General features: G+C 31.1%; 1 protein-coding gene across 1 annotated transcript; it reads left to right on the forward strand.

The window, feature by feature from the left end:
• Window positions 1-6,519: 6,519 nt before the first annotated feature.
• On the forward strand, window positions 6,520-12,579 carry LOC144997619 (E3 ubiquitin-protein ligase XBAT32). Its single transcript, XM_078957507.1, has 10 exons — window positions 6,520-7,565; window positions 7,659-7,718; window positions 7,800-7,871; window positions 7,951-8,126; window positions 8,210-8,370; window positions 9,329-9,387; window positions 9,481-9,527; window positions 10,438-10,578; window positions 10,703-10,791; window positions 11,920-12,579. Exons 1-10 carry the CDS (start codon window positions 7,371-7,373, stop codon window positions 12,393-12,395), a joined length of 1,476 nt encoding a protein of 491 aa, XP_078813633.1. The 5' UTR covers window positions 6,520-7,370; the 3' UTR covers window positions 12,396-12,579.
• The last annotated feature ends 1,103 nt before the right edge of the window (window positions 12,580-13,682 follow it).

Genomic DNA, 13,682 nt, shown 5'->3' on the forward strand with positions numbered 1-13,682 from the left:
TGGACTTCTGAATTTGGGTCATGATTAGGCTATGGGCGTTCTTTGAATTAGCTCCATGATTATTTTTGGGCCCAATTAGGAAGTTGGGCCATATTGGACTGTGGGATGCCATTTAGGAATTTGGGCCTTTTGAGTAAATGGGCTGGGACTTGGTTTTGGGCCAAGTAAGAAAAGGGTAAAATGGTATTTTACCCTGAATGTTGGTAAAGTAATTTAGAATCTTGATTTTGGACCGCAATCTAGTTATTAATTGGATATTATTTGATGAGGTGAGTTTCCTCACTATGTTTAACGAGTCGAAGGCACCAATACCAACCTATGGTTTATTATGATTAATATGCTAGTTGTCAGTGTGACTCTGCGTGTATGTTTTATGATATGTTTACCGGGTGGGGCCTGATGCCGGGAGAAGGGGGTGATGATTATATTCTATGATATTTATCTTTGTGATTTTGCATATGTTTATATGTTTGTATGTATACCGGGTGGGGCCTAATGATTGACATATCCGTTCTGATTAGGGCTCGATGACATAAGGGGCCCATTATCTGTTTGATATATATGGTATGTGGTATTTTAGGGAACTCACTAAGTTTTGTGTTTACGGTTTTTAGTTTATGTTTTAGGTACTTCTGGTTCAAAAGGGAAGAACCCGAGAGGATTGCAGTATGCACACCACATTTTTCTGCATTATATATTACTCTGATGTACTAGGATGTTTATTCATACACTCTGATTTACTATGTTTTTTAGGATGTTGTTTTGGATAATGGTTTTATTAATTTAAAAATAGAAATTTTTAGTCTTAATTTTTAGGACATTACATAGCGGGTACTTTGAGTCACATTCTTAATACACTGGTCACTTGGTTTATAAATTTGTTTAGACCAGTAGGAGGAAATTACAAAAATACCCTTTTCATTTATGAGTCCAAATCTCTTTGTTATGTGATAGTATGTGTGTTATCCATAGGAGGAAATTACAACAATACCCTTTTGGTATTTTCATCGGGGCTAAGTATGTGTTTTGGAGATCCAGGCCCTCAAAACATATATGCTTGGACTTAGGTGTTGGCATTATGTTGTGATGGTGTAATTCATTTGGTTTTGTTTGTACTATAACTCTTACTCTCTCAGTCTAAGGGTTTTATTATTATTATTATTATTATTTCCAACCAAACGGGCTTTGTTATTTATCAAAAATTTTACAATGTCTTGTGTCTTTCGTATATTTGTAATGGTTGATATGTATGTAATTATTAACACATGAATATGGAAGATTTTTAGCTATTAATTTTCTTTTATCAACTAATAGTTTGAATTAAACGTTAGTCTGTTTTATAAGAGAAAATTATAAATTTAGCTAAATGCATCAATTACTTTGTGGAAAATAGCCAAAAAAACTCAAATTACAAATATAGCCCTTCAAATTGTAGATGGATTAAACCCATCTACGATTTTGCCCTTCCATCTGCGAACGTACAAGTGCCTAAAGCGCATCGAATGTACAAGTGTCTAAAGCATAGTTGTGCTTTAGGTACTTGTACGTTGTGCTTTAGGTACTTGTATGTTCGCAGATGGAAAAGTCCATCTCTGATTTTGTGAAGTCCATCTGCGATTTCGTGAGATCTAGTATAAAAACATTTTTTTTCTTCATTTTCACTCTCTTTCTGGGAGAAACTCTCTCTCTCTCTCTCTCTCTCTCTCTCTCTCTCTCTCTCTCTCTCTCTCTCTCTCTCTCTCTCTCTCTCCGATTTCCTTAGAGCTATCATGGATGATTTCTTTAGAGACATTTTAAACAAATTTTCCAAAAAAACAACAACAAAAATGATAATTTATTGAAAAATTTTATATATAATAAGGTTATTTTGTAGTCAAACGTATCAATTTCATAGTAAAAAAAATGAAAAAAAATTCACAAAATCGCAGTTCAAAAAGAGAGGAAATTGCAGATGGATATAGTTCATCTGCGATTTTAGGCTGAAAATATATATATATATATATATATATATATATATATATATACAACGAAAAAAAACCAACTGCGAACGTACACATGGCTAAAGCACGTTTATGCTTTAGCCACTTGTATGTTCGCAGATGACACGGCGAAATCGCAGATGGATTATACTCATCTACGATTTTAGTGGCTAAAAATGCAATTTTGATTTTTTTGGCTATTCTTCACAAAGTAATTAGTGTATTTAAATTTGCAATTTTCTCTTTTTATAATAATATCAATCCTTATTATTAAATTACTAAAAGTATGCATAAACAAGACCCGAGTTAAATTGAAACCGATTTTTTTTTTATAGAAGACATATTTTTGATATTGGACTTTGTATAAAACATTTTATATAAATATTGGATTTTGGATAAACAAGACAATTTTTATATGTGTTTTGGATGGAATATAGATATCCGGTCAAACCGATTACGAATATGATAAAACCTGAAATTCAATTTTTGGGTTATCCTATTAAATTCAAATGTTTTACTTTTTTTAGTTTTTGAAAATACAAATTTAGCTCTAATATTGTTGTTTACCATGAAGACTATCCCCATTCACAACCTAATCGATGTAACTATTCATTAAAAAATTAATTTATCTTTGCTCCACTTACACAACATAACAAATTCCAAACTTTCACTCTCATTAACAACCAAACATGAATCATTTTTTATTAAATAAATATAACTTATATTTCTTTTTTATTCAAATAAAACTTATTTTATTTAAGATATAAAAATATTAAAAAAATAGAAATAAAAATATATAACATTTGTCAAACATGCTTCATAAAAATGATAAAATCAAGTTACAAATGTAACATGATAAATAAAATTACATATTTAGAAGGTACAAATATATATTATTCATAACTTCCAAATTTTCTCCACATGTGCTCTCAATCAAATCGTTTTTAGAGCGATATGAGCGATCTATGATGAAGTTGTTCCCTATTGGTCATATAACCAGATAAGCTTGCAATTCGTTCGGTAGAGTTTTGAAAAGGTTGTTCATCATCTTGAGTAGAACTGCTTTGTTGTTGGTTTGCAAGTATGTCATTTAGAAATTCGGTTGGATCATAATAGTGAAGGTATGTGTCCCGTTCATCCTCATCGATCATATTATGAATAATGATACAAGCAATCCCCATAACGTCTTGTTCCCACATTAGACATAGACGTTTAAGAAATGCAAAACGGGCTTGTAAAACTCCAAATACTCGTTCAACATCTTTTCTGGTAGACTCTTAACGTTCAACAAACAACTTGTGTTTTCAGATTTGTGGAGCAGTTATTGACTTGACAAAGGTAGGCCATGAAGGATAAATGTCATCAGTAAGATAATATGTCATATTACTTTCCCGACCATGCATAACTTAACTCACATTTGGTGCTTGACCTGCCAATACATCACTAAAAATAGGAGAGCAATGGAGTACATTAATATCATTGCACGAACCCGGTGTTCCGAAAAATGCATGCCATATCCATATGTCACACGATGAAACAACTTCCAAAATGATTGTTGTTTTACCGCTTCTACCTGCATATTGTCCAGTCTAAGTGGTGGGACAATTTTTCCACTCCCAATGCATGCAGTCAATGCTTCCTACCATACCTGGAAATCCATGCTCCTCCCCGACATAGAGTAGTCTTGCCAAATCATCTTTGTTTGGCCTTCTAAGGTATTATTCACCAAAGCATGAAATGACACCTTCTATGGAATTTATAAGAGCATCTCGTGTTACAGTTTCACTCATTCTTAAATATTCATCCTATGTATCTGCTGATGTACCATCCGCTAATACAGGCATAGCTCCCATACATTTCTGTAACTGTGAAATACCTCTTTTAACAGTGGCATCACGTCTTTGTTGACAATATCTGTCATTGGATGTAATGGTGGACATTATACGAAGGAATAAAGGTTTTTGCATTCAAAATCTATGTTGGAAGATTACTTCGTCATATATTGGGTTGTCAACAAAGTAGTCTTCCATCAAACGTGTGTCACCCTGCTCACGTTGTCGATCACGATACCTCCTTCTTGCTCTAGGAGGATGATATCCTATGAGCATATTTGGCATGCTTATGAGTAACTCAGTAACAATGTCATCAACTTGTCGATTTCGCTGAGTAGATCATGTTAGCCATTCATCATCTACATTCATATTAGATGATTCAGAACTAAATGTTGAGTTTTCATTATCATACATTTTGATGAATGTAGGAAATGAAAAGTAGGTGTTTAATATTAAAATATATCCATCTTACAATCTATTTATACAAGAAAAATATTATTTTTTATTTTTAAATTTAGATAACAATATTTTTTATCCTTCTAAGTGTTTACCATATCTCAAATGGACCATATACGGAGGAATTGAAGTTTTTTATCCAATTATTTTTCTAAAAATTTGTGCCTTTTATCCTAAGTGTAAATGTGTGTCTTTTATCCCGTAAGTGGATATTATACTTTTTTAATATATATATATATATATATATATATATATATATATATATATATATATATATATATATATATATATATATATATATATATATGTAACAAAAATACTTATAAAGTAATACGTAAAACAACAAAACTACATAATTAAATATCTTACAAATACGTGAAATATAAAAATACATAAACATATCTTATAAATACATGAAATACAAATTACATAAAGTAATATCGCACAAATACAGGAAATACAAAGTACATAGTGAAATATCTTATAGATACATTAAAACATACTGATTGTTTAGTTTCCATAATACTTTGCCCTTAGAAAACGTTTCATGTTTTCGTCTTCAGGCGACAAGTGTTCCTTTTGTAACAATGTGTTGAGATGCACAAGTTGCATTTTCATTAGCTCTCTATCCATGATTGCTTGTTCTCTTTGTGGATCCATGTTGGGTTTTTTTCATAACTTCAACTTCAGTATCTCAACTAAGTCTCAATGAATGAAGTTCTTTAACAATTTCATTAGAAACCTTAACCGCATCTCTACCCGTTGGACGTTGAGTTGTTGTACCACCACTACATGGCGTCTCGGGGTTAGAGTAGTCCCCTTCTTTAGTAGTCCTTGATCTTTTTGTGTTGCACCACTTTCTTCATTATCTTCCTCACATGCAGGATGTGAACGTGTTGTGCCATGATCTTTCTGTATAGCTCACTTCATAATTTTACACATAACTTTATTAAAAACAACTAAGTGGTTAAACTTGTTCCTATTTGCCTCATAATATTTATGAGGTTCGTTTTCAATATCTTTCTCGCTCATTCTACTTCTTTTTCGACGATATGCTTTCTGATAGGCACCAACCCACTTTTGGGTATTTTCACTAAGCTGTTTACAGCGACCTCTCATTTGATTTTCATTTCTGTTACCAATATTTCCTGGATTTTCAGCTTGAGCTTCAGTATATAGTTCACGTACTCGTGCCCATAATGATACTTTTTTCTGTTTTTGCCACGAGTCTTGTTTTGACTAGCGCTACACCAGAATGACATTAAAACGATATCTTCAGCAACATCCCATTTATTGCCTCATGGTTGTTTTTCAGTGTTTTGTGAGGTTTGAAAATTTTTAGATGCTTGATTGGCATTCAAATATATTGAGTATTTAAATGTTTTTGGGAGCAACCAAAATTCAAATTAAATGTATTTGGAAACGAAGGATCCTTGACAGAAAATACGAAATCGAAAGAGATGAGAAATACAGAATCAAAATTGGATATGAAAATATGTCGATATCATAGTCTATTTATAGGAAAATAAATAAAATTTTTGATTATTTTTATTATTATTTTTTTGTAGTACACATACTAGAAGATAAGAATTATTATCTAGTTAGAAATAATTTTGGTTGGTTTTTTAAATTAAATTTTATTAAATAACATATATCTAAGTTATTCATCAGCATATTAGAAAAGACAATAATAAAAAAGTAAACGAATCAAGTTTATAGTGAAGACATATTCGTTGGAATTGAAATGGGTTTAGATTATTTTAATATAAACTCACAAAATAAAGAACAAACTTATTCCCAATGAGAATAAAAAAGATTTTCTATAAATCATTGATTCAAATATTAATTATCATAATTAAATATAATAAACATTAATTATAAATAATATTCTTTATAATTAATTCATTTTATATTTAATTATGCTAATATTATCATAATTAATGTTTATTACTTTTAATTATAATTTTTTTTAAAAACAGCAAAATATTTTTTATAATTAATACTTTAATTAATGTTTGTTGAACAAATATTAAAAAAATCCCAAAATAAAATAAGATCATGAGAATAACCGTATTCAAGATTAAATGTGGATTTGATTTGTAGAAACCACATAAGCAACAATCAATGAAACTTTTTTTTTTTTTTTTTTTTTCCTTTTGACATTTACAGTTTATTGATTACTACAACCGACAATTTGATTCAACAATCAATGAAATTACCAGGAGGTGATAAATTAGGTTAGGAGTATTAATTATGAAAGCACCTCAATCGTCCCATCGAACCTCTGGTGGGTCACCACCGTCTTTCTGTTATTTTGATCCCAATTTCTCAAATCCATGACCTCTTTCATTATGATCGCCACATCCTAGCACCTGCAATATTTGTTTGATTTCGTGATCTTCGATAAAATCCCTCGCTAATCTTTGTATTTTTCCTGAAAATTCGGAAATCCCATCTCCAAATACACATTTCAATCTTTGTTCTCTTTTTTTCTCCAAAACATCCGAGTTTCACGGAAAATCCTGACCCGAGGATCGAGTTGTTTCCATTTCAGGGCAATCCAGAAGAGGGTTCTGTGTCAAATTCTTCAGACAATTGGGTATTCTTAAGAAATTTGGGATTTTGGGTTGGAATCTTTTCAACTTTGGATAACTTACCAATCGGGGTTTTGTAAATTTGTTCATTAGTTTCGATATTCGACGATAATTCGGATTTTAGGTAGATGCACTCACTACCATACTCAATCCAATCCGTATATATTCCATTTCTGTAACTAATCTTCATAGATTTTCGGTGCGATCGTTTCCTTCAACAACACCAAAAGTCGGTAAAGATTCTGATCGACAACTGTTTGATCATACCACGTATATTTGAAATCAATTATTCGTCTTTTAGCTCTGAAAATCAACAGAAATTTGCCCAAATCTCATCAAAAAACACACAATCACCCCCTGATCATGCTATTTCCATTCTTCCATATCGCATTCTTTCAAGAACTCATATTAAATCACATTAGCTGTTCTACAAAATAATGTAGAACACATCGCGTTTCTTTTTCATCGATTCCTTCTGGAGTTGTAGCAATTTCCGTTACGAACAATCGATGAGGTTCTTTAACCTTATGGGGAATTCCTTTGGGTGCTCTGCATCTGGAGAACGCCTTGTTTCCGCTGCAAGAGATGGCGATGTTCAAGAAGCCAAAGCTTTGCTTGAATATAACCCTAGACTTGCTCGATATTCCACTTTTGGTGTTCGGAATTCCCCCCTCCATTACTCTGCAGCTCAAGGCCACCATGAGGTATCAATTTCTCTCCATCTTTTTCAATCTTATAAAAATCTATACATTCAATTATCGATGTCGATAAAAATTTCCCTTTCTTTTTGGTTTTAGATTGTTTCCCTCTTGATCGAATCTGGGGTTGATATCAATCTCAGGAATTATCGTGGACAGGTTAGGATTAATCCATTAATCATCTCTACAAAGATCATATCAATAATTTAAAGATCATATCATATGTTTCTTATTAAACAGACTGCTTTGATGCAAGCTTGTCAATATGGACATTGGGAGGTTGTTTTAACTCTGATTCTTTACAAAGCAAATGTAAGTATTCAAGTAACACATTTTATTTCCTAAAAAACATATTTCAAATTTCAAGGTAACAAATTATGATTAAATTCAGATCCACAAAGCCGATTATCTAAATGGAGGAACTGCACTTCACTTAGCTGCTTTAAATGGACATTCAAGATGCATTCGGATTCTTCATGCTGATTATATCCCAAGTGTTCCTAATTTTCTTGAACTTGTGAATAGAAAATCAAGAATGGAAGAGTTTGTGTCAGAATTGGATGAAGGGTATGTTTTATAAGAAATCTTTATGACTTTTTTTTTAATTTTTTGTTTATGGGATTTGAATTATTGGATTTGTTGATGAATAGATCGGTTTATAAGACGATTAATAGAGCAGCTGATGGAGGTGTAACTGCTGTTCATATGGCAGCATTAAATGGACATGTTGATAGTTTACAATTGCTCATTGATTTAGGGGCTTCTGTTAATGAAGTCACTGTGGAAGATGGAACTACAATTGATTTGATTGGTAATTTTTTTTTTTTTTTTTTTTTTTTTAATGTTGGAATAATTAGATGAAAGAAATAGCAATAAGTTTGTTAAGTATAACATTCTAGTTTTGTTTATTTCGATTAAGGTGTTTTGAGTTATTTATTTACTTTTTTAAATCGTTGAAAAACTTAATTGATTAAAGTGTTATAGTATGATTTTTTTTTGGGTTAATCTAAAAAAAGACGTTATATTTTGTGTTTTTTTACGGATTAAACCTCGAATTTATTTTTTAAGTGAAAAAGACCTTGTATTTTTTCATTTTGTCTGATGTGGCTCTTTTAGTCAAATTTTTTTCCAAAAAAATTGTAAAATTTGAGGGTTTTTTTCGAGAAAAACTAAAAAAGTTGAGGGTTTATTTGGAAGCATTTAGAAGGATGAGGCTTTTTTTTTGGAAAAAAAGTACAATGTTGAGGGCTTTTTCGGAAAAAATGAAAAAATACAAGGTCTTTTTCAGGCAAAAAATAAAGTTGAGGTTTAATTCGGAAAAAACAAACAAAATATAAGATCTTTTTTAGATTAGCCTTTTTCTTTTGTTATGATATTATACTCTACAAGATCTAGTATTAATGTTTAACCTCATAAAAGACCTTATATTTTGTGTGTGTGTGTGTGTGTGTTTTTCCCGAATTAAACATCAACTTAATTTTTTTTCCTGAAAAAGACCTTGCGTTTTTTTCAATCTGGTCCTTTTAGTCATTTTTTCCCAAAAAAACTTTTAAACATGAGGCTTTTTTTGGAAAAAAAATAAAAAAGTTGAGGGTATTTTCGGAAACAGTTAGCAGGTTGAAGGTTTTTTTAGGAAAAAAAAAAAAAAAAAGTTGAGGGGTTTTTCGGTAAAAATGAAAAAATACAAGGTCTTTTATAAAAGTAAAAGGATGAAATGAAAGTACATTGCTATTTTGTGTATCTAAAATTGATGAAAAGTTGTTTCTCAGGTGCAGGAAGCACACCCCTTCATTATGCTGCATGTGGTGGAAATGCACAATGTTGTCAAGTATGTTTTATTTATTTATTTATTTATTTATTTTTGAATGTGATTTTATTGATGATGAAATATTTTTGGCTGATTAATTGATATGTGTTTTAGATTCTGATAGCTAAGGGAGCTAGTCTAACTGCTCAAAATGCAAAAGGGTATGTATTTTTTTTATTTTTTATTTTTATTTTTCTAAATAAGGTTTTGTATTTTCATTTTTTTTTTCTTTTGAAGACATTGTACTTTGAAAATTTTGTGTTAATCTCATAAAAGACGTTATATTTTGTGTTTTTTCTGGATTAAACGTCAAATTTGTTTTTTTTTTTCTAGAAAAGACCTTGTATTTTTATATTTTTTCCGATCCGGCCCTTTTTTTTTGTTTTTTTTTTCGAAAAAAACTTGTAAAATGTGATTGTTTTTTCAGAAAAACTAAAAAAGTGAAGGTTTTTTCGGAAGGGTTAATCTAAAAAAAACCTTATATTTTGTGTTTTTTCCAGATTGAACCTGAAATTTATTTTTTCCCTGAAAAAGAGCTTGTATTTTTTTTAATTTTTTCCGAAAAGCCCTCAACTTTGCATTTTTTCCGAAAAAAACCTTCAACCTTCTAAATGCTTCCAAAACAAACCCTCAACTTTTTTAGTTTTTCTCGAAAAAAACCTTCAAATTTTACAAATTGTTTTGGCAAAAAATGACTAAAAGGGCCAAATCGGGAAAAATGAAAAAACACAAGGTTTTTTTCAGGCAAAAAAAATTTGTGGTTTAATGCATAAAAAAACACAAAATATAAGGATTTTTTTTATATTAACCCTTTTCGGTAAAAAAAAATACAAAGTTGAGGGTTTTTTTGGAAAAAATGAAAAAAATACAAATTTTTTCCTATATATAAAATAAAGTTGAGGTCTTTTATGAGATTAACCCAAATTTTTTCCTAGTTATAGCAATTTCTATAATTCGGTCGATTTTTCAAAGTACAAAGGTGTAAAAAATACACGAAAGTACGTTTCATTTCTTGGATTTTTTTTTAAATAAATAAATAAATAAATAAATAAATATTTTGACTTTTTTTAGATGGACGCCTTTAGCCGTTGCTCAATCATGGCATAGAGACTGGCTAGAGGAAGTCTTGACCGAACAACCACAACAACATCAACCCATTCCTCATTCTCCATACTTGTGTCTTCCTCTTATGAGTGTTGTCAAGATTGCAAGGTAAAATTAATTAATTTCCTTTTTTTTTTTTTTTTTTTTTTTTTTTTTTTTTAAATCTTGTTGACTTTAAAAAGTCAAACCCTTGACCTCATTTCATGATTCTTGATTCTTCGTCTTTTTCCAGAGAGTGTGGATGGAGTCACGATTCCCTTTCCACTTGTGCGGATCCTTGTGCTGTTTGTTTGGAAAACAAATGTGCAGTTGCTTCCCAAGGTAATTTTTGTTTGAGCATTTCAATCCAAAAAAGGTCTTCAAAATTTAAAAGGGATAATGACGTAAATGCCCTTATGTTTTGTGTATTTTTGGTTCATTAAAACTGAACATTTCTGTCTGACTTAAAGGCTTTAATGAACCGAAAAAGGACAAAAACCGAACATTTATGCAAAACTTAAGGGCTTTATTGAACTAGAAATACACAAAAGGTAAAATTGTAAAAAAAGTTGCAAACTTCTGGCTTTAACGAAACAAAGATATGCAAAAGGGTAAAACCGAACATTTGTGAGAAAATTAAGGGCTTTTATGTCACTAACCCAATTGAAAAAGCTATAAGCGGAGCTTTTTTCATGTTCTTTGACATGAGGTTTTTCGCTTATTGTGTGGGTCCCATATTTTTTCAACCAATTATAAATTAACAACTTGTATAAAGAATTAACAAAAATATATATTAATGAGCTTTTTTTATTTTATTTAAGGCTTCTTAATGAACAACTTCCACTAAAAAGCTCTCCTATTGTTGATGCACTTACTAATGATGTGGCAATGGCACAACTCAACTATATTACTTCGATAATTTTACAAATGCCACGTGTCCACATCAGCAAAAACTTGCGCCACATCATACATAAAGATTAAGAATTTCAAAATTTCACAAATACAAATCCACATCAGCAAAAAATCTAGCCACGTCAAATGTAAAGTTTAGAATTTCAAAATTTCATAAATACAAATGCCACATGTCCACATCAGCAAAAACATGCGCCATGCCATATATAAAGATTAAAATTTTCAAAATTTCATAAAATACAAATGCCACATGTCAACATCAACATAAATCGAGCCACGTCATATGTGTGTGTGTGTGTATATATATATATATATATATATATATATATATATATATATATATATATATATATATATATATATATATATATATATATATATATATATATATATATAAAGATTAAGAATTTCAAATTTACAAATGCCACATGTCCACATCAGCAAAAAATCAAGCCACACCATATAAAAAGATTAAGAATATTTCATGTCCACATCAGCAAAAGCTTGCACCACGTCATATACAAAGATTAAGAATATTCCAATATTTCATAAATACAGGTTGTTGTCACGAATTCTGCACACGATGTGCATTATATCTTTGTTCCACAATCACCGCCACCACCACCAACACCACCACCCAAGGGCCACCAGGATCCATCCCGTGCCCGCTCTGCCGCCAAGGAATCGTATCATTCAAAAAACTTCCGGCCACCAAACCACTCCTTGGGATGCCACGAACAAGCCTACCACTATCATTTTTCACATGCACTTCATTAGCAGAAGACAATGATGACATGGCACTCGATACAACTCCACTATGTAAACCCGAGTTTCCTTCACCACTTCGATCTTTAAGCTGCCAAAAGTTTCCATCAATGAAACTGAGTTCTAGTCTTTGCATGGGTGGATCAGATACTAGCCCTTCATTGGTTCGATCATATACAAGATCGAGTTTTAGGAGATCGAATTCAGAAGGGAGAAGATCGTGGTTGTGTTCTTTGAATCATTCTGTAGAAACTGCTGCTGGATTCTGAGAAATGTTTTTGTTTTTTGGTTTTTTGAAAGATTTTTGGTTTGGTTTTGATGATTTGTTGTTGGGTAAAGTAAAAAGTTGGAAGTGAAGTTGTCGATTTGTGATTATTGTTAATGATGATAATTTATTGATGTGATTGAATTTGGTTTGGTATGGTTTGAAATGGTAGATTATGTGTTTAGATTTTTTTTTTTTTTTTTGAATGTTTTGGTGATTGTTTTTGATGAAATGTGTAAAGAAAACTATAAGATGGGGTCTTTTTAGAACTCATGGGAATGCCTTGTGATTCTATTTTTTTCGTAACTCTTGTTGTTTTTGATGAAATGTGTAAAGGAAACTATAAGAAATCTATCCTCTTTAGAAAATAAGACACATCGTGATACCAACTAAATGGCTTGTAGCCTAGTGATATAAGGTGTATTGAAAATACATCTTATTGAGGGTTCAAATTATGTGGTGGACAAAATGTGTAGATTTATGAGTAAAATTAGTGGGTGTGAGTGTAGCCGTTCTAAAAAAATGTAGTTATACCCACTATAGCTTATAAAAATAAATCGAAACAAAATCAAATAATTCAATGGTTGAAATGGGACAAAAAAAAATTAAGCACTAAAATGGTACATGGCCGATAGCTCAATGAAATATTTCAAAATTTTACCTTTATTTTATATATGGTAGAATTAATGGGAATAATCAAAAGGTCAATTCTGTTGGAATCCTAAGTTGAGTAGGACTTGGAGACCAAGTAATAGCAACCTAGTTTTTAGGAAATCATAAATAAGTAGGTTTCTAGTTTCCTAATTGTAATCTAATTACAAGTCGGTAGTTAGGAGTATATATACACATGGTTTTAGGTTGAGTTATGATCATTGGAAAACATTGTAATATCGTGAGTTTTGAGAGAGTTTCTCATATAATCAAATAGTTATTTTGATTAAAACAATCGTGTTTACATATTCCAATCTTTAATTGGTATCAGAGCTAAGAAACAAGAAACTGTGAGATCGATTTTACCTGTTGACGAGTCAGGTCAACATGGCTGATGCAGGGGGCGAGGGAGGATCTGCTCCGGTGACTATGAAGGAAACTGGATCGACTTCAGTTCAACGTCCCATGCTCAATTCCATAAATTACACAGTTTGGTCCCTGTGTATGAAGGTTGTTCTAAAAATTCATAAAGAATGGAATATTATCGACCCAGGAACAGAGAAAAACGATGAGAAGGATTACCTAGCAATGAGATTATTGTATCAGGCGATCCAAGAATCGTTAATCATGCAAATCAGAG

The sequence above is a fragment of the Lactuca saligna genome, chromosome 5 (genome assembly GCF_052625555.1).
Source record: "Lactuca saligna cultivar CGN05327 chromosome 5, ASM5262555v1, whole genome shotgun sequence".
NCBI classification, from domain to species: Eukaryota; Viridiplantae; Streptophyta; class Magnoliopsida; order Asterales; family Asteraceae; genus Lactuca; species Lactuca saligna.

Coding starts and splice junctions, on each gene's coding strand:
- LOC144997619 (XM_078957507.1), top strand. CDS start 7,371: ATGAGGTTCTTTAACCTTATGGGGAATTCCTTTGGGTGCTCTGCATCT. Junction 8,371..9,328: donor AACTACAATTGATTTGATTG/GTAATTTTTTTT, acceptor GTTGTTTCTCAG/GTGCAGGAAGCACACCCCTT. Junction 9,528..10,437: donor ACTGCTCAAAATGCAAAAGG/GTATGTATTTTT, acceptor GACTTTTTTTAG/ATGGACGCCTTTAGCCGTTG.